The 20,525-nt window shown below is 44.1% G+C and overlaps 3 protein-coding genes across 6 annotated transcripts; 2 read left to right on the forward strand and 1 right to left on the reverse strand.

The window, feature by feature from the left end:
• Positions 1-328: 328 nt before the first annotated feature.
• naa30 (N-alpha-acetyltransferase 30, NatC catalytic subunit) lies at positions 329-8,036 on the forward strand. The gene is made up of 4 exons (XM_058057157.1): positions 329-1,369; positions 3,359-3,482; positions 4,079-4,134; positions 5,195-8,036. Exons 1-4 carry the CDS (start codon positions 614-616, stop codon positions 5,330-5,332), a joined length of 1,074 nt encoding a protein of 357 aa, XP_057913140.1. The 5' UTR covers positions 329-613; the 3' UTR covers positions 5,333-8,036.
• Positions 8,037-8,044: 8 nt separating this feature from the next.
• On the reverse strand, positions 8,045-14,725 carry LOC131107279 (uncharacterized). 4 transcript variants are annotated; one of them, XM_058057154.1, is made up of 8 exons: positions 14,521-14,725; positions 13,235-13,903; positions 12,057-12,278; positions 10,855-10,959; positions 10,608-10,754; positions 10,435-10,466; positions 10,196-10,330; positions 8,045-10,075 (listed from the first exon to the last, which is right to left on the reverse strand). In XM_058057154.1, exons 2-8 carry the CDS (start codon positions 13,881-13,883, stop codon positions 10,001-10,003), a joined length of 1,365 nt encoding a protein of 454 aa, XP_057913137.1. In that variant the 5' UTR covers positions 13,884-13,903; positions 14,521-14,725; the 3' UTR covers positions 8,045-10,000. The 4 variants fall into 4 exon arrangements, with proteins under 4 accessions (XP_057913137.1, XP_057913134.1, XP_057913135.1 ...); XM_058057151.1 differs by having other exon boundaries at positions 10,181-10,330; positions 14,521-14,722; XM_058057152.1 differs by lacking the exon at positions 14,521-14,725 and adding an exon at positions 14,215-14,501 and having other exon boundaries at positions 10,181-10,330.
• actr10 (actin related protein 10) lies at positions 12,127-20,199 on the forward strand. Its single transcript, XM_058057156.1, has 13 exons — positions 12,127-12,301; positions 13,241-15,131; positions 15,813-15,968; positions 16,045-16,153; positions 16,235-16,342; positions 17,240-17,307; positions 17,385-17,464; positions 17,984-18,019; positions 18,097-18,176; positions 18,769-18,842; positions 18,998-19,079; positions 19,570-19,771; positions 19,851-20,199. The coding sequence occupies exons 2-13, from the start codon at positions 15,055-15,057 to the stop codon at positions 20,030-20,032; spliced, it is 1,254 nt and encodes a 417-aa protein (XP_057913139.1). The 5' UTR covers positions 12,127-12,301; positions 13,241-15,054; the 3' UTR covers positions 20,033-20,199.
• The last annotated feature ends 326 nt before the right edge of the window (positions 20,200-20,525 follow it).

Here is a 20,525-nt window from a genome sequence, read left to right on the forward strand (position 1 = left end):
TAAGTAAGAATGACCCATTTCACTGTTGTTTAAAATATCGATATTTAGACCTCGTATAGTTTACACAGTATAGAAACAAGCATGTACAAACAAGTCACGATATTTTGTCTTTGTAAACGTTCAAAGGCATAATGTCAAGATTTAATTTTTTTCTTAACTTAAGCGTAGAAAATGAATGAATGGCATAACTATTCACTGCAACGTGTGTGTATGTATGTATGTATATAAAGGACTACAACGTGCTTTTTAAACAGGGCTTCTTGCGCATTTCACGCACGGCTTTATAATCTGACGCATTTGAGACTCGTAGAGAGTCAAGAATAGAATCTTTACTGGCGAGCAGTCGGATGCGTTACGGCATTGTCGTAAAACGCCACTGCGCGGTGTTGCAATGGCCTTTGCTGCGACAGCACTTTGCGGCAGCGGAGAGAGCTCGAGGAGAAAGCAGCCACTACTAACGTCGCCACTTGCAACACCTCAGCCCCGATAATCCAAGGATTTACGCCACATTCGGCGAACCGACACCTTCGTCGCCGTCGTATATCCCCTCGCCTTTTGGATGAGATTGCGTCTAACGTTTCCTAAGCGCGATTCGCCACCTTGATGCGGCGGGATGGCCACAGTGCCGCCTGGGCCTAGTGGCGCACTGCCCGCATCCCCGGCTGAAAGTCCACCTTTCCCTGGGCCAAGGAGCGCGGAGTCGGGGTACGACGACGGAGGGGAGGAGGACGTCGTGTCCGGCGGTGCGAGTAAGGCGAGGGCGCCGGCTGTCTGCGAAGTCAAGCAGTCGATCAAGAAGAAGCAGACAAACATGCTAGCTCGACCTAGCCAGCCGGCGCTACACCTCCAAGCCGGGGAGCAGCAGCAGCTCAACGGCTTGGCGAGTCCCCTCCAGGACCCCGACGACCACCCTTTCCTTTCGAGCCAGACTGGCAATCCGAGACCGACCGTGGACAACTGTGACAGCGACGGAAACGACGTGGAGCACTGCCAACGTGAAGGCCCCCTCTCCAAAAACGGCAGCCTCTCGCCGCTGGCTAGCAGCAGCAGCATGAACGGGATGCCGGACAAGACAAGAACTCTGGCGGTTCGCAGCCTTCCCGGCCGCGGAGGGGACGGCGACGACTCGGACCGCAACGCGTCCGGGCCCGTAGACCCGGACACGGAGGAGCCTCAGCCGCCCACAGCCGAGCTGGCCCGGCTGGATCTGAGCGGCTCGGAGGAGAGCCACGACATTTGTTATGTGCGCTACGAGTCCGAGCTGCAGATGCCGTGGATCATGAGACTGATCACCAAGGACTTGTCTGAGCCTTATTCCATTTACACGTACAGGTACTTCATCCACAACTGGCCGCAGCTCTGTTTCCTGGTGAGTGAATCCTCCATTGCATCATCAGTCCTTGGCTTGTGTTGGGTGACAAGGTGCGCATTTTGACTTCACTTGTCATTCTCACAACCTTCCCTCTGGAAGAACCAGTCTGACCACACTGTGAGTGTGGAAGCTGTGGTCCAGGTGGAGCTTATCTGCTTTCACACTTGTCATCTATAGTTTGGGTAAAAGACTTGCTCTTCGTTTCCTCAAGTGGAAACCCAGTCCAGCACCAAACAGTAGCACCTAGACAACTTGAGGACGCATTTGGTTCCAGACTAGGTCTGGTTAGCGTTCACACCTTGAACACACAAGTTGAAGAGCGTGAACGCACCCTGAGCGATGGGTTTCTGTGGGTTTCGAGCCGCTTATCAGCCGAGTCGAGTTTAACTTCGTGAAGTGTGAACGCCGTCCGAACCGTAACAAGATCTTAAAACGTGACAAGATTTTGCGTTGAGAAAAAAAAAGTCTCCTGAGCGCTAGACCTGGAATGATTATAAATAACTGAGTTCATCACACAATAAATGTCCTCAATATTTGGCTATGAGCATGTGTGTCTGTTCTCCTTGTCCCTCGCCTCCAAACAGGCAGGAGGAACATTCTATCTGTGCATTGGTTTCAGCACCTTGTTTCATAGAACAACGGTATGAACGGAGTGAGCCTTTTTGTCAGTCATACGGTCTTTGGGTGGTGCCTAGCATAGAAATGCAGAAGAATATGTCCTTGTGAGGAGCAAACTATAGCAAAATAGCGTCGTAGGAAAGGAAGGAAATGAGTCCATTGGAATATTTTGTGGTATATTTTTTCATTGTACTCTTCTTAAAAGTAATGTTAAAGTCTCGTCTCATGTGAAAACCACTGGTTAGTGGCACTGTATATGACAATAAAAACAATACCTGCACTGCTCCATTCTCTGACAGGCCATGTAATCATTGATAAGTCAAACACAGTAGACACAAATAACTTTGGTCTTGCTACAAGAGCCATCTGCCAGGGCTTTGAAGCTAACTTTACCAATCTAAATACTCTTTTCTTGTTCTAGCTTGTGGCTACAGAGTTACCGCGCTTCGATCAAACTACGGCGGGGGCCGAGTCGTGCGTCAAAAAATAAAGGAAACATCTGTTAACGCGTTAACTTTGACAGCCCTAGGTAGAACACAATGCCCGTACGCCCTGGCGCGTGTTGACGGAAGTAAACATTGCTTCAGTTTGTGCTTTTGTTACAATGTCAGGGATTTTGTGCAGCGGGAGTCAGCATTGTCAAAGGTCATCAGAAAGGGGCCCTCGTGAGAAGCTGTCGGGTTGTGACAGGGCTGTAAAAAGAATTGAAGAATAGAAATGTATCACATGTATAGTACAGTGAAATCCACGTCTACCCTAAAAAAAAGCAGTACGCAGCCAGCATGCGAGCGTTGGATCCAGGTGTTGGGTTAGCATCACACCCTCAGCACACAATGAATTAGAATATGGAGGACCTTATGAGAGTAGTATTAGCATGCTTAGATGATGTAAACATGGAATCTCATAAGTGACATAATGTGAATGTGAATCCCGGGCGGACAGCCCAATCCTTACAAACCAACCAGGGGGGGTTTAGTGGCAATGTGCAGAGGCTGATATCCCATTGGAAAAGTTAGCCAGGCTACTTCCATGTCTTAAACCATATCTCAAAATTGGCCAGTGATGTTGTGATTCAATAAATGTAAGGTTTTTGCATTTGATTCATGACCTTATTATGGTCAAATAAGTGGAAAAGGTAAAAAAAAAAAAACGTTCTAAATGTGCATCCTCCAGAAGGAATCATTCATACGACTAGCATCTTTAGACAGAATTAAGCTATTGTTGATGAATATAAGTCTTATACTCCCAGCGTGTGTGTAACATAAATATCCATTGGACACTGCAGCCTATTCAACAATAATATACCATCTACTGTAACGTGTCCAATTGTACACGTGTCAATGTGATGTCATCGTTTGTGTTCTCCAGGCCATGGTGGAGCAGGAGTGCGTCGGCGCCATCGTATGTAAGCTCGACTTGCACAAGAAGATGTTCCGGCGCGGCTACATCGCCATGCTGGCCGTCGACTCCAAACACAGAAGGAAAAGCATCGGTGAGTGCGCGTCGCAACCACCCCCAAACCCCACCTCCCTACCCCACACCAGGCCTATTCCATCAATACATACTTGCAAATACACTATAGCTACGGACTCAACCACAACAGTCCTTGGTTACTTAGCTTGTTAGCTTCCTTTGTCACAAGCAACTACAGAGAGTAATGTGATGGGTTGTGCATGCACTCCACACAGGAAATAATGTCCGACGAGCCCACCAATCACAGCCTTCATGGGTACATGTTATACAGGTGCACGTCAAGCTACAGCTACAGATACATGGTGGAGATCCAGGCTTTACTTTTAAGATGTGGAGGGAAGCCTCTTTTTTCCTCCAAAGCTATCTTTTTTTTTACAAAGCAGCTGCATATAAATGGGCAAGTTTATCTAGTCAGAGGTGGTATTGTGTGTGTGAGAACGGTTTTTCCTTTGAGACGTCACAGAAAAGCAAGCGTTTGAAGCTAGTGGAGCAAACAGGTGAAGGAGATGATCCATTTGTCTTACCTTTTGGTGCTCACAATCAGTCTGTAAGCACACTTATTATCGTTAGAACATTTGGCGTAGCTGGGCATCAGTAACGCATCTTTGCTTCCAGGTACTAATCTGGTGAAGAAGGCCATCTACGCCATGGTGGAGGGCGACTGTGACGAGGTAAGAGCCACCACACCACAAAAGAACAAGACAATATCAGACGCTGTTTACGATTCTTCTTGGGGTTCCTAGTTGTGGTTTTCCGTAGGGATGCACCATAAATATCAGATAATTGATGAATTACGTCATAGAGAAATCGGATCGCATTACAAAATGAGGTCTCAATCATGCACTTATATCGCAAACGGCAAAAAGAATCATACCCATATGATCTGATGTTTAATTTTTATGCCAATATCCCTAAAGCAGCGGTCTCAAACTCAATTTACCTGGGGGCCACTGGAGCTAGGGTCTGGGTGAGACTGGGCCGCATCAGGTTTTCCAAAAAAAAAAAAAAAAAAACGCATTTATTAAAACAGAAAAATGAATAAACTTTGCTTTGGTTTCCGATTTTCTACAAGAAAAGCTCCGATAAAACCTTCCACTGTTCTCAAATATCATTTTTTATTTTTCTACACAAAATAAGATGAAAAATAAATAAACAAATTAAGAATAAAGAAAATCAATCAATTAGTAATAAATAAATAATAATAATAATTAAACAGCAAACAATAAAAACTTAAGAAACCACATATAGTTGGTGGGTAGACAAATTATTTTTTTCAGATTAAAATGAACAAAGCATTATTAGAGCCCTGTAGACATGACAAAACACGACTATAGTCACATTTATACTCTTTTTATTTACAACTTATTGCGCAACTGCAGGGTCTTGAGACACATGCTAACTCGCAAACTAGAGAGCTAGCGACCTAAACGGTAGCCTTCAAGTTATTTCCTTTACACTTAAATAGCCAAAAACTTACCACTTCCACACGGATAGGGAGGATAACTATTAACAGTTATTTAACCTTTAACATGAACATTAATCAAACATAATAATTTTTCTGGGTACATGATACCATACAGCATCCATAACATTAAACGTTCATATCAAGGCGGGGGCCTCAAACTAGTGTCCTGCGGGCCACATTTGGCGTGTTTGAAACCCCTGCCCTAAAGTAACCCGACAGCATCTTGACGCACCCTCCGTACTTCCCTCCCCTCCCCTTCCTTCCAGGTGGTTTTGGAGACTGAGATCACAAACAAATCGGCCCTGAAGCTCTACGAGAACCTAGGCTTTGTGAGGGACAAGCGGCTCTTCAGATACTACCTGAACGGCGTGGATGCGCTGCGGCTCAAACTGTGGCTCCGCTGAAAGGGGGGCAGGCCGGGAGACCTGGGGGAGTGGGAGTGGGGTCAGACGAACAGACGGGATGTACTGTTCACCTCTTCACACACACACACACACACACACAAACACACACACTCAACCTTGAACACGTTTCCAAACAGACACCCCCACCCCTCCTCCTCTGTCACCTCCTTGTAAAGGAGCAGATAGTGGGGAGGAGGCGCTCTCTGGGACATTTTGGGGTTTTTTTTACCTTCAAAGACGGGAGGAAAAGGAGGACGAGAAGCGGGGACGTCGAGCAACGCCGTCCTGGACGGACGCTCGGAACAAACTTGAAAAGAAAAAAAAAGCAGCAAGACGCAGAAACTCATTGGTGGAGTTTATTTTTGTGTTTCTTTTTTTTTTTTCTTTTTTAAACCATGGAGGGTTACCGACTGACTGCGTGCACGACTGTTGCGTGTCCTAAATGTGTCCACATGGCAGCGCTGTGTCTTCTCAAGGACTTCAAGCCTGTAAAGCTGCGCATGCCTTTATTTTCTAGCGTGTGTGCGTGTGTGCAGATGACAACCAGTGTGGACGCCTTCATCACTCCCACCTTTCCTTCAGCTCCAATGTCTGTCATCACATTTGATCTCTGCTTGAAAGTTGCAAAGGTCCCCCCCCAGTGCACTGCCAGCCCCCTCGCCCCAAGTGTGTGCGTGAGACGATGCCAAGTAGAATGACACTCAGTCAACGGCAGACCTCCATCAAGGCCAAACGGGCGGAATTTGGCCCACATCGTCAGTAGTCAAGGTGTGGCTTCCTGATGATGAGTTGGTCTCGGCCAGGCGGTGGCGCCACTGCGGTCACGCTCCGCCCTCCCTCAAAGTACAGCAGTTAGGCCCCGCCTCCCATATGTTTGCACACCTTAGCAGCCAAGAAGGTGTCCCACGCTGTGTCCCAGCAAACGACACCACTTGGGAGTAAGAAGTGCTGCTTTCTTTTGTTTTACAAAAAAAAAAAAGGTCACACGCACTTGTTTGGAACTTACTGCAGTGTGGATGGATGTGTGTGTGTCTGTGTGTGTCCTACTTTGACTGTTTTGCTGTGTGGGTTTACTCAAGATTTTTTTCCCTTTTTTGTTGACTTTGTCTTGGAAGGCCTGCACAAAGAAACCACAATTCATTGAGAGGAGTGTTACGGCCACACTGAAAAGAAACATGCCATACTAATAATAAAACGGACTTATTACAAGAATAAAGTCCTCACTTTATTCTTGTAATACTACATTATTATTATTATTGAACAGTATAACATGACTTGTAATATCACACATCACTTTTTTATTTTCTTAGCGCCATGACTTATTGAAACCGCGTCCTGATTCTTGGAACATGACTATTCTTATTTTGGAAATCCATAGGTACAGGCCAAATAACACATGCTAGTGTTATTACCATTCATTTTCTAGCACATTGCCACCCTTTGCTGTTATTCTCACAATACATGACTTTGTTACATTACACTTTGTTTCTTAATACACAAAATAACCTCATAAAATGAAAATGACAACTTTCCTCTCAGCAATGCAAATGTTTTTTTCCTAATATTCTTTAAAACACCAAGCATTTCTTTTCCTAGCCTTAGAACAACATTATTACTGTTCTTTTCTAGAGAAATATGGGTATTTGCGGAATAACACTGGGTAACAGGATTTAATTTTTGACTGTATTGCCACTTTTCAAGAATATACAGTTATTCTCATCAGATTACAAGTTTTTTCCTTAATATGACTTCATGACATGGCTTTATTCTCTGCAGCATACTAGTATATTTTTGTAAAAATACCACTTCCCAACTTACACTTTGGACTTTGTGACATCACATCCGAAAAAAAATTGCGTTTTCACATAAATACAACTTTATTCTCTAAATTTACATTTTTTCTTTTCATTTTGGCCCGAAAACTCCTCCCTTTGTAATTGTGTAATTGAAGCAAAAAATATGCAAATGGATGCCTGCCCTTGCTCTTTTTTTGTTTTGTTTTTTAAATTCCTGCCGTTAGCTGCCATAAGCGAGAAAAACACCACTTAGCTACTTTTCTTACAATGTGATTCTCACTTGGGTGATGGAGCCAACATTGCCACATGTTTACCACATGTTATGTGTTCATTTTCTCCTGTTTTCTTGATCAATCATGTATCGGGGAAGGGCGGTGAGGTGTTTCCACGGTGATTGGCCCGTCAAAAGAAAATGGGCTGTTTGAACGATTCATCTCCTAAAGGAGAGTCATGTACTCTTATGTTTAGTTCCCGTGCTGTGAACCAGGCAGTGCCGCCATCTTTAACGGGCGTTACAGCCCAACCGCATCCGACTTGAAGGGCTTCACCATGTTAGTTTGTCGCCGTGGTTTCGTAAAAACGGCCCCATTTTCCTAAAACAAGATGTCTATTTACTCACGGGGCACCATCCCGGAAGTCCCTCGATGTGCCATCCCCCTTCATCTTCCTCCCGTGGACCACTTTATTCCCAAAACACACACACACTGGGCGGGACTTCCTGTCTCTTTGTAGCCCCACCTCCAACCACGCCACCACAGAGCAAAATGAATATATTTGTGTTTTATTTTTCTTGTGCATGTCAGACTTGTTACCCTCATACCCCCCCTCCCTCAACACCTCCCCTGAGTTCAATCTGGAAATGTCCGAGAGGTTTTATTTAATGTGGAGAGAAACAAAAAAAAAAACAACACAGAAATAAATTATTTGATTTTTTTTAATGCTGTAAACTGGAGTTGTTTGAGTTGTTTTCCCCCAGAGTCTGTATTTAGAGAAATATTTTTGGATTTGGACTTCAGTTTCTTACCAACACATAAGACATAGAATCACTCTAACATCACATTGACCCCCATCAAACAGTATTATTGCATAAACACCTGCTGTTGACAGTGACAATACAAATAAATCCATTTATAGTAAGTGGACATTTTTTTCACCAAATATCCTTTGCTCTTTTCCCACAAGAACACACACGACTGACTTGGGACTTCCAAGTTGTGCTTTTGCAGCCTACATCACTGATTTCTTGTTTTGTAGGTGACTACAGCGATCCCCACATCAGCGTTGGAATATTGTCATTCATAAATAATGGTTGTCGATGGCCTGTTAGTGAAAACATATTGAAATATAAGTTCAATGTAGTGTTGTGGTCGCTAGACATCAGTGCCTAATGTTAGGAGACCTTTCACACTGCGTGGAGACTGGCTAGTGAGCCCAGACGACATGCCATGGCTCATCATCCTCTCATTCCATCTGGAAGTGGTAAGTTTTGATCTCCTTTGTCCTCCTTCTCCACTCCGTTTGAAACACTTAAAAGTTAGCATAAGTCAATTGGCGAGGCTAACTAGTTAGCTCGATAAATTGCTATGCTAGCTAGCGAGCAATGTGACGTAATCGAAATAACAGGAGCTTAAAAGTGAGTTATTTAATGTATACAGGACGTTAATAAAGTTAAAACGCGTATTTAGGTTTCGTATGCTCTAAGAAAATATTTATTCTCTTGACATTGAATTATCGTTTAAATTCATTTAACGCGGTCTGGTGTGAAACCAATTAACAGCGATAGACAATGGGGCTAGGTATGTATAATGGCGAAGGGACTCCACTGATGAGACCAATACACCTTGCTTTGAAGAAGTTATCGCAGCTAGCTCAGTTCTGTTCACTAAGTAAGTAGCAGTGCTCTTAAATCTTGTTAGTTAACAATAAAAAACGAGCTATATGCTCAGGTAACATCCGAAAGTACTGCAATTGAAAAGGAGCTAGGCTAACGGGTATACGCGATACACCCGGAAGTAGCTGGAAAAATGTCCGATTTTGAACCGCGGCTTATTATTAATAGTGGTTGTGTTTTTTTCATGCTCGTGTGCACTTTTGAAAGGATTTCGCCAAGCTATCCTGCTTTAGTTGCATAAAGTCTTTTTGCTGATATCTATAAGAATTACACAAACGAAACTATGTACACTAGTAGGACAGACATTTACAGCAAATATATTTTTTACATCTTTTATTTACTGACATCAGCCCTTCCTCGCTTTACCCGCTTGCTATATCACTACGCAATCTGTCACGCGCATGCGCGAGATCTACGTCACTTTCTCTTTTCGTAATTTCTAAAGACAGCTTTTTTTACTGTTTACTTATCATTTGTGACAAATTGGGGGTTGTTTTAGTACCGATTCTTGTTCACATTTTCACTTTTTATAGGTTTTTTATCCTCTTGTATATTACCTTGGCTATATTGTTTACTTCAGGGTTTCAAATTCAAAAAATGAATGACTTCAATTAATTTAATTCATACATTAATGTAATGTCTTGTATTCTTTGTGCTATGATATTAAATACACATGTTTGAAAAAAATTACTGACACATTTGGTGAATTGGCACAAAGTATAGGATCGGTATCGCTGAAACCAGGCTGACTTTTTTTATCAGTATGGAATCTGAACCGAAATCAGCGGTATCGCACGTCACTCTTTAGTGTGTCAAAGTGCCAGACTCCAAAGCTACTGAGCACGAGGGGGGGGCGCGCTCTTAGTTCACTCTGCACACTGTTTATGTGATGAGTCACAGGAAAAACAGCTCAAGAGCGATGGATGTGGTTGTCATGACGATGTGGACTTTTCAGCAGCAGCCTCAATCCTTGGACCCGGATCAGAACTCGTCCTCGGAGCTGTCCGCCAGTAGCATGGCCTGATCCTGGCGGCTCGTGCCGACCTCGCAAGGTTGCTGGAGGTAACGGGATTGACGATACATTTTATTGACAACAATGATGTTTTTACATGCCACCAAAACCAAAGTACAAGAACAATATATGAGTAGTAGAGTATTGACCTCTGTTTGTCTGACCTTCCTCCGCTGGTGTTTGAAGCTGTTCCTCCTCTTGCGCTGAAGCCTCCTGACGCTATAGAGGGCGCCCACGATGAGCAAGGCCCCCGCGATGCCGATGCCCACCGGGGCCAACATGCCAGACACATAACCTGCCTGCACAGCGGAGGCCCAAATGAAGGTGAGCAGAGAAGCAGACACAGCTAAACAGCAGGCGCACATGGTAATGCACATGTTGAGCCAGCAGGGGGCATGCTCACCTTTTCTCTGATTAGCGCCACCCAGCTGCGCACTGAAAGAGAAGAATCAGTCAAAATATGAATGTTTGCGTTCCGCAGTACAGAAAGGGTGTGTTTCCGTCATTGCGCTCCACCCTTTGGGTACTGTATACCCCTACCATCTCTAACGCTTGTGTGCTGTGGTGCTGTCTTACTCAGGCCCTGGTTGCGTTGGACCCAGATGGGCGGCGGAGGGATGAGGCTGTATGGGGGCTGCTCCAAGGGCGTTTTGGTGGTGTCTATTGGGTCTTCTTCACTCTCCTCCTCCATGGATTCCTCTGAATTCTCATCATCCAGATCCTCTGTGGTGGAACAAGGCGTTTGCATCGCAGTAAGTATAGAAAAGGCCACTTTTACACAACATTAACACTTCCTGTAAATCATGCAGCGAGTGCAACTTACCCTCAGTCTCCATCTCATCTAATCCTGATTTGGATTTGTGCACAGTGGCATGTGTTGTCATGGTAACCTGCTCATTGTCAGCAAAGTCCGACGTCTGCACGGTGCCTGAGTGTCACCAATGATTTTCTTTTACTTCATTGACTTGTTAAAACATTACAATTTGAATACATTTCAATACAATGAGATAATCAAATATATTTTATTGTTGTGTTTTTGTATTTCATTGTTATTATTCATTATTATTTCAAACTCTCGAGAGGATAAGCGGTAGAAAATGAATTAATTATTATTTCAAGTGCGCATTATTGATGGAAACATCTGAAAAGGTGCCACACACAGAGGGTGCTAAAACGCCACAGTGACTTGCTGATTAGTTTGCTAAAGATAAATGGAGGCTAGTTCAACGAGTTGGCTATTAGAGTTGACACACCATCGTTGTGCTGGGACAGGATCACGTCACCTGGCATCAAGTATAGCAGTACAATCCATCGTTTACAGTATTTCCCAGAAGTATATTGCTGTAAATATTTACTAAATCAACAAGTATAGCAGCACAGATGATCATTTTTGTGGCACCAACCAACTATTAAACTATTTTTTGAATAATTAGGAGGCTTGGTGAATGTAGATTGACGTCTAAAATAACCAAACATAAAATAACAGAAAAACAGCACAAGCATTTTAACAGCTGAAACTTTTGAGGACAGCATCACATAGTTAAAGGTAGGTACTATTCACATATCACGGTTATAAATTGCATCATTGGTTGTATTGCTTAGTGCTGTATGACAGTGTACTTTTTGTACTCCGGATGAAAACATTCTTCCATATGAATAATATATTAATAATCCTGCTCTCGGAGTTTAGCTACTGCTGCCAGTGAAAGTGAGTAATGTCTGCATTATCCATGGTGCTGCATAAAGAAACAGTGTTGTCACTCTGATACTTTTGAATTAGCAGTTGATTTTTTTGCCCCTCAGCCATGCATCAAAGCGTCCTATCGTAGCCAACTTTTAGTTTCTTGTTTTTCTCTCAGATAAAATCACTCAAACTTGCTCTCTCATCTCTACAGCCGTCTGTGAGTGAAAGCCAGGAGTGGCCTGGAGCAAGACGAGCTCTCAAAGAGAGTAGAGCGAGAAATAGGGCAGACCTGTGTTATTTCCTACCTGGTACCATCCAACTCCCTTAACTGCCAAACTGACCTGATAGGCTGACTCCCTTGTCTGTCTCCGTGGTGACCAGCAGCTCCAAGTCCGCCTCGGACAGGGGCGCTCCTCCCGTCGCCATGGCAGCGGTGGGAAGCGGGGATGTGTCGGCGCCATCCGCCACGGATTCCTCCAGAGGCTCAAAGATGAGAGGGAGGGACTCGGACGACATGGTGCCCTCCGTGGCGTCGTCCTGAGACGGCGGTGCGGCTGTGTCTGCTGTGTCCGTGGAAAAACGAGAGGTACGTTTAAGGCCACGACACACTATAACTGGCTGTGTGCGCTTTTGTTTGCTGCCATCTTGCGACCAGATGGCGGTACTACAGCAATAATGACGCTACACAATATGGATGGCTGTTTTTCCACCTTGGTGGGGGTCTGCGCTCAACTGAGGGCTATTCTGGCGACAGAAAATTTGACGAAAAACCTGGAAATGTTTTGTTGATGCACTGGGTCGAGATAAGAGTTTTCTGCTGTGACATCTTTGGGCGCACAATTCTCTATGCAGTGAAACTCCGAGTCCACAATGTAGCTAGCGCATGATGACAAAGAGACTGATGGGAAACCTTTCTGGCTTTTGTCCGAGGCCTGTCAGCTTCCTTCATACATCCTTGATGTAGCATGGAGCCAAAATGAAATGCATATAAAGCCCACCTAGTAACTAATATTTAGTTATAGAAGTCATGGGAAAAAAGACATTTCACAATAAATTATTTCTATTTTGAACAATTTCTATGTTTCCATTTCCATTTAATGATGGTGTAGCACAATGAAAAGGGCCATGGAATAAATCAGTTGAATAAAAAATAAAAGCTTCAATTCCAGTTTATTTTTAAGAGCGACGGATTAATTCAGAGTGAGTTAATTCCATTCATTCATATTTCAATCTATTGCCTCAGCTTCACGTTTATTTGCCAGCAACTCAAGACGAGTGGGCAAGGCTTGTTGAAGGCGCCTCGCTACCCTGCCCAAACACAAATAGAAGCTAATTAGACCTCCACCTGAGTGGGGTTCAAAGTGGAAGACCGTGTTTTGTGATTGTGTTTGCATTGCACCCGACTGACGGCTCTTTCTGACATTATGGAGCTCAGCAGAACGTTAGAAGAGCTCATATGAGCATGCTTATCTTTGTCAGAGCACAATTGCAGTAACGTCGCGTGTACTTCATTCCCTACCTCCAGCAGGTCTGGCTGCCTCTGTCCAAAGGCTCTCCATGCTGTCCTCTTTGGGCATCAAGTTGGCTTCAATGTCAGGTAAGAGTGGTTCTGGTGGTGTGGCCATGAGCGCACCTTCATGGTCCCACAGCGGTAAAGGCGTGAAGGTCTGAGGGGACGGTGTGGATGGAGTGGAGGAGGCAGGACTGTTAATCCCAAATGATGGATTCGGATGCAGAGTGGAGGATATCCACCTTGTCTGTGCATCTTCGTCACCATCCTGCGTGTCCTCCTGGTCTCTCGGCGTACTTGTCCTTGGAGAAATCAGCACAGCTTCACGGTCGCCCTTTTTTAAGCTTCCCATGCCTGCAGCTTCTTGCATCCTCATCCTCCTCCTCCTCCTCGTGTCAGGCGGCCTAGATTCCACATGGAGACTGTCCCTGTTTTGCGCCAGCGCCACAACCCCCCCGTGTCTCCACGCCGGTCCATGTGAGCCTGTGCCCACCTCCAGAAGCAGGCCGCTCACATAGCTCCCATAGCTCCCATCTCTTGACCTGGGTGTCTCTGGTGCACCGGCACGTGCTCCTGGGTGCTGCTGGACTGGACTTCCACACGCACACAGCCATGCCCCGGCCAGGAGGAAGTGATTGAGCGTGTGCAACATCAGCATCTTCTGTCTGCTCTCAGTGCCTGCAGGATGTGGATACACATGACAAATGCTAAGAGGCTTAAAGTGAAGTGTTGGAACTTCTATTATTCTGTCAGGCTATACCTTAAAGGGACAGTGCATGTGTACTTTTCTCAATTTTGCTTACCTGAGTGTAGTACATGCACCATTTGAATGTTTTGGTACAAATCAAAAGGAATTGCCTCTACAAAAATAGCACATACTCAATTTTGTAAGAATACATTCATGTGATATGTCACAAAATAACCAGGAGGTTATTTTTCAGTTAATTTTGCATCCTATTTTTGTTTGTTTCTTTCGGCTTTTTCCTTACCTTTGATCCGCAGAGTATATTATAGCAATAATAATCTGATTCGCTGTGTCATGGTTGCAAAATAACTATAAGCATCGTTATGTGATGCACAAAGATCCACGAAATAACATCATACGAGCCCACTTCCCCGTTAAGGGCTAATTTGTGCAGCCACGTATGCTTCGTAAACAAGCAAACGCTGAGCTACTGAAGCACGCCTCAAATTATTAAATATATACTCTTGTGCATATATACTGATAAGCGCCACTGAGCATATAAATGACCGTGAAAGTCGCATCGGTCTAAAAATAAACCCGTGTCTTTTACCTTGCGGAGATTGTCATGATGGATGGCAGACGCCGGAGGATGCGACGGGAATTTGGGTGCGTGTGCGTGTGCGTGTGTGAGGATGCAAAGAGGATTTTCGGTGGTGGTGGTGTTGCAGCTTCAAGTCCTGCCACTAGACGCCTTATATCCAAGACAGTCGTGCAAATGGCATTGAAGCCAATATTTTTGTGTAAATTTGATTTAAATACTAATTAATCTTCATAGTTGCGTAATTTATGCACGCTTATATTATCGTACACATGCCCTAACACGACACAAACTACTTAAATATATGTAGTAATTTAAAAGCCGGGAATTAAATTAATAGTTTTGCTTTTTTTAGGAATAGTTTGACGCATTTTTGGACAGGCGCCTTTACGTGACGTCATTGCTCCGCTCAAGCCCCAACGTTCACCAACCGGAAGTTAGCAGATTTTTTTCCTCCCCGCCCCTCATCTTAGGATAGTAATTATGTGAAAAGACGGTTTGACATATGCGCCGTTATTTCGCCGAATAGACTTAAATAACTTTACGATGCCATTGTTTGATGGTCTGGGAAGTGGAGCGGAGAAGACGGCCATCGTCATTGATTTGGGAGGAGCGTACACAAAGTGAGTGCTAATCATTAGCATCCTGCTAGCTGTCGCCGCAGGCGGCGTCGTCGTTTTAAATATTACGTTTTTTTCAGCACCTGTGACTTCATTAAATAATTGGACCATAAACAGAATTGTTTCACATATTGTAAATTTTTGTTAGCGGATCAAATCAAAGAAATATAAGGCAATGCTAACCTGTCAGGTTTTGCGACTGTTGAACAAGCTAGCTAAGATTCGACACTGAGAAGCAACATAATATAGTGACCCACTTATGTACATGATTGGCAACATTTGTCATATATGTGCGTCATGAAGTTATATATAATCAGATTCCTTCCTATAATCCTAAAACTTCAGCCATTTCTCTCAACTACGCCACTTAATGTATGAAAGTGTGGTTATTACAGTATGTCCAGTGAACAGCATCTTGGATTTAGTCAGCCAAGCAAAACATCCTCTCTGACAGCAAATCACATGACGAACAAGTACAGATAAAGACATCTTTGTCCCACAACTTTGCGTTGAACTACACTGCATCGGAAAGATTGCTAATATTTGAGTTATCTTGTTTAGCAACATGAAACTTGAAATATGACTCCAAACTACAACCACGCAGCCTCTTTGTTAATTAGATGTTTTCTCAGAAATGGCAGAATTGTTGTGTTGGATCTCTGTTACTTTTGTTTTCCACTGCAGATGCGGCTTTGCAGGGGAAACGGGGCCCAGGTTCATAATTCCGAGCGAGATCCGGAAGCCGGGCCAGCAGCAGGCCACCAAAGTGGTCCAGTACAACATGAACACAGAAGAGCTCTATGTCATCCTCAAAGAGTTTATCCACACACTCTACTTCAGGTAAGTAGATGGCATTGGGGGGACGGGGGATGGAATTCAGTTGTCCTATACTCATCTACTGGTTTTCCATCACCAGGCACCTGTTGGTGAACCCTCGCGACAGAAGAGTGGTCGTTATCGAGTCCATCCTCTGCCCGTCCCACTTCAGAGAGACTCTCACCAAGGTTTTCTTCAAACAGTTTGAGGTAACGCAAGCTTCTTCTACGTCATACTAAAAGAAAACAAGCCCACACTTTGTAATATCTGACTGTATGATTGTTTCCTAGGTGCCCTCTGTGCTGTTTGCACCAAGTCACCTGATGGCCATCATGACTTTGGGCATCAACTCTGCTCTTGTGATGGACTGCGGCCACACGGAGACACTGGTACTGCCTGTATCCTTTAGTGTCCCATTCTTGGGAGAAGAATTCCCCCATAAGAAATAATGGGAATAGAATCTTAACAGCATCATGTTGTGGGTTAATGCTTAAAAATATATTTTAGTGTTGGTTTGCAAAGGGCTAGAAAAGGACACATTATCCATTAACGGTCCCTGACATGAGTGATCAACTTTGCTTAAATATGTTACATATTGTATATAATTATGTTCTACCTTGTTACATTTATGAAAGCAAACGGTAAATTAGCAGGAAATATAGTTGTTTTACCTTATAGTTACGAGCGGAAAGGTTCACCTTTATTATTGTATATTTTGCCTCCGTTGTCCACGGTAGACATATGGCTGTGAAAAGATGTTTATATAACATGTATATGTTTTGCGGCCTTGTCGCTATCATAGAATAGTGTTTAGAAGACGTATGTAAAGAAGACATGACTTTGTCATGTGACAACTTGGACGTAGTGGTCGTTCATTGTGTCTTGTTTTTGTCCTGTGTACCAGCGCAATAGCATCCTTTTTCTAAATGTATTTATGGTGTACTTTCAAGCCAAATTCTTCTTGTAAAGGTGTTTCTCTGAAAAAGTACAGGACTCAAAGTGGGCGTCCATTTGTCCCTCCCTTTCTGCACTTGCTTCGTCCATTGTTGTCTTTGACCTTCTTTTGGAAAAGAACCTACAGTATGGCATGAATACTATGAACATCCAGCAGCAACACAATTTATTATTTGGAAAATGTACTGTAGCAAAAGAAATGGAACAATGAAGAACATAATTACTAACAAATTTTAGATATTTAAGCAAAGTGGATGACTCACGTCGGTGAGCCTTTAAGTGATGTTGCAAATAAGCAGAGTGGTGGAATGTGTCTGTTAACCCCTTAATTCCGGAGGCAGGTTTACGAGTGCACTCCCATCCTGCCTGCCTGGGAGGCCTTGCCTTTGGGTGGAAAAGCCATCCACAAGTAAGTAACTCGCTTTCCTCCTGTACATTTGAAGTGAAACACAGAAGCCTTCTGACTAAAAAATGTGTTGCCTCTAGAGAACTGAAGGCTGTTCTTGAGGAGCAGTGCACAGTAGACACGGACACCACCACAGGACTGACTGTACCAGCCAGCATTGGTAATAATTCTCATGTTTGTTGGGCATGTTTACACGCGTGAACTGCTGGGTTTCAACCACGTGTAGAGGCTGTTCCAGGGTGGCAAGCATAAGCTAGGTGTGCAGTATTTTGGAGAGTAAAGAGAATAATGTCGTTCCAATTGTGTGAATGAACATGGTTTGCCATCTTAAACCCCGTCGGTGTGAATGAATACATTCTTGTATCTGGCCTTCATCATTTTGTTGGACTGTTTGAGCTCCATAACCATTTTTCCGAAAGATTTTATTTTATGTTCTATTTCCGGGCGGCTAGCTACTAAGCCCTCTGTGGAGCAGCGCTGACAACAAGCGGATGTGACATCACGTGAAACCCAGCAATTATTCATACGCTTCCAATCTATTTTAGCTCGGCTTCCAATTCAAATAGACTTGCTACCGTGTTGAGCTGTGAGTTCCAAAGCTGTTCACATGAAATATTCATCTGAACCGGACCCTATTGCTGCAGTTTATCCTCAGCATTGTTCATGTGTTATTCCTCAGGAACAATCCCAGAGGAGACCGTGGAGGACATTAAGGGTGAGCTGGTCTGAGTTTGTACAATTCAAGTGGTATTTGCGTTGCCTCTAGACCAACACTTCTCTCTCTTTGGGCAGTGAGAACGTGCTTCGTCAGCGACCTGCAGCGAGGCCTCAAGATTCAGGAGGCCAAGTTCAATCTGGATGGTAAAGCTGAGGTGAGGAAGATGTGCACATCCGATATGAGGGAATTATCATATCATACCGATATAGCCATTAAAATCTATTATGAATAGCTCAGGTCAAGCTAGATTAGCTGCCTGTGACATTCACACCAAGCTCATTTGTAAACGTTCACTTTTCCAAGGGAGACATTGCGCTTGCTAGTTGTACCATATGGTTACAAAAAGGAGGGCTGTGTGATGAGGTTTAGAAAAAAACACGGAACACACAAAAAAAAAACAAAAAGCCAGCGCTGTGGTGTTTGAAACGTGCAAAAGGTTTGCCGGTTGGAGCTTGTGATGAATACAGTGCGCCTTGCTGGGCCACAGCAGGTGGCTCCTCCCCCTCTATACTCTGCTTCTCCTGGTAGTAGTCATGTCATGATGTTTCATTAGGACTCATCCACAGGTACAGTTGGTCAAATCCTAGGTGGTTCTAATCCTTACCTGCAGGTGTGTGCAAACTACACTTATATCTAAATTTAAAAACTAGATATAAGAAGTTATCAGTATTGGTATTGGTCTGAAAACCAAGATATGGTGCATCTCTAATGATTAGTGCACCATCTTCCTATGTTTGTGTTTGTAGCGTCCAGCCCCGCCTCCTGATGTTGATTATCCTCTGGATGGACAGAAGATCCTGCACATCAAAGGATCCATCAGGTTGAGTTTGATATAGTAGCACCCTTTGCTGGTTGCTGCCGTGTAGTGGCATTCATGATGTCTCCAGTGCTGGAATAAAAACGCCAAATGACTACAAAGCATCTCATATGTCTTGAAGAGATACTAATTATGACTCCCCCTGTTTTATGGGGCAGGGACTCACTGATGGAGATTCTGTTCGAGCAGGACAACGAGGAGAAGAGCGTGGCCTCGCTGATACTCGACACTCTGGTGAAGGTATGTTGTGACCCGCTTGTGTCTGTCTGACCTCGTTTGCATGCCCGCAGCTGATTAGTTGGCTGGCTCAGCCTCAACAATGCTTTGCAGCAGTGTGTGGTTCCTTTGAGGAAGCTGTTTGATCCATATTGCTGTTTCCGTGGCAACACTTGTGCTTTTTCATCATATGTCGGGTAGGCTAATTAACTGGACTGCTGTGAAGGGAATTAATGCCTGGTAAAGAGATTCTATCAGTGCCCCCTTGTGGCTGTGAGCTGTATTGTGGTTTTATTCATCAAACATGAATGCAACATAGTGTATATTAATCAACATATTTAATAAAACCAGAAGAAAGAAAAATCCAGTGACATCAGACCGCCTTGTAAGTGGTATAATCTTCTGTTTGAGATTTTATTTGTACTTTTATACAATATATATATATATAGATCTATACTGCATATATGCATGCATTATTATACATCATGTGAATTACCATGAATTTTCTTTCTAGTGTCCCATTGATGCACGCAAAGTGCTGTCTGAGAACTTGGTGGTCATTGGCGGGACGGCCATGTTGCCGGGCTTCCTTCACCGGCTGCTGGCCGAGATACGCCTCCTAGTGGAGAGGCCCAAGTACCGTGACGTCCTGGCCAGCAAGAGCTTCCGCATCCACTTGCCGCCCGCCAAGCCCAATTGTACTGCTTGGCTGGGAGGTTGGGCGCTTTGCTCTTTTAGTCTAGTTTTATCCCCCAGACTGACCTCTGAAGTGATTTTCTGTACTCTGCTCTCCAGGCGCCATCTTTGGTGCGCTGCAGGACATCCTGGGCAGCAGGTCGGTGTCTCGGGACTACTACAACCAGACGGGACGCATCCCCGATTGGTGCTGTCTTAGCTCTCCTCCGCCTGAGTCCCTTTACGAGGCCGGCAAGACCCCGCCTCCGCTCATGAAGAGAGCCTTCTCCACTGAAAAGTAGATCAAGTATGGAACACCCTCTCTCTCTCTCACATAGGCTACATATCTTCCAGTACATGTCATATTTCAGTGTTAAAATGGTCTCAGTGGGCTAACTTCTACTAAATGTTGGCACTTGAGGCACTTTATTTATTATTTGCACTGCTGAAATAAAACCTCCTGCGCGTGCACTCTTGTGTTCTCAGTCATTCCAGCCAACCAATGATGAAATGAAATGATGCAACTCAGACTTGCTTGAAAAAGCAATGGGTGAAAGACAACCATCTGTCTTTATCTGACAGCCATTCTTCTGCCCAATTAGGCTGCATTGACACCTGGATGCTCATAATTAATATCAATGTTGTTATTGTTATTAGAAGCATTTCTATACAGAGAACATAATTTCCACATCAATTCATTGATTTAACATGGAAAACGGTGAAAACGGCAGTATGCTGTGCCGTCGTTGGCCACGGGAGGGCGCGCTTTACCTTCTGTTCGCTCAGCTCAACCAG

Source organism: Doryrhamphus excisus, chromosome 19, assembly GCF_030265055.1.
Source record: "Doryrhamphus excisus isolate RoL2022-K1 chromosome 19, RoL_Dexc_1.0, whole genome shotgun sequence".
NCBI classification, from domain to species: domain Eukaryota; kingdom Metazoa; phylum Chordata; class Actinopteri; order Syngnathiformes; family Syngnathidae; genus Doryrhamphus; species Doryrhamphus excisus.

What these genes read in the sequence shown, in the direction of transcription:
- naa30 (XM_058057157.1), top strand. Translation starts at nt 614, where the DNA reads ATGGCCACAGTGCCGCCTGGGCCTAGTGGCGCACTGCCCGCATCCCCG. An exon ending in GGCCGCAGCTCTGTTTCCTG is followed by an intron (nt 1,370 to 3,358) that starts GTGAGTGAATCC and finishes TGTGTTCTCCAG; the next exon opens with GCCATGGTGGAGCAGGAGTG. An exon ending in ACACAGAAGGAAAAGCATCG is followed by an intron (nt 3,483 to 4,078) that starts GTGAGTGCGCGT and finishes CTTTGCTTCCAG; the next exon opens with GTACTAATCTGGTGAAGAAG.
- LOC131107279 (XM_058057151.1), bottom strand. Translation starts at nt 13,883, where the DNA reads ATGCTGATGTTGCACACGCTCAATCACTTCCTCCTGGCCGGGGCATGG. An exon ending in GGCAGCCAGACCTGCTGGAG is followed by an intron (nt 12,279 to 13,234) that starts GTAGGGAATGAA and finishes CCACGGACACAG; the next exon opens with CAGACACAGCCGCACCGCCG. An exon ending in GGAAGGTCAGACAAACAGAG is followed by an intron (nt 10,076 to 10,180) that starts GTCAATACTCTA and finishes CGTTACCTCCAG; the next exon opens with CAACCTTGCGAGGTCGGCAC.
- actr10 (XM_058057156.1), top strand. Translation starts at nt 15,055, where the DNA reads ATGCCATTGTTTGATGGTCTGGGAAGTGGAGCGGAGAAGACGGCCATC. An exon ending in GACTGTACCAGCCAGCATTG is followed by an intron (nt 17,465 to 17,983) that starts GTAATAATTCTC and finishes GTTATTCCTCAG; the next exon opens with GAACAATCCCAGAGGAGACC. An exon ending in TTGTACTGCTTGGCTGGGAG is followed by an intron (nt 19,772 to 19,850) that starts GTTGGGCGCTTT and finishes TCTGCTCTCCAG; the next exon opens with GCGCCATCTTTGGTGCGCTG.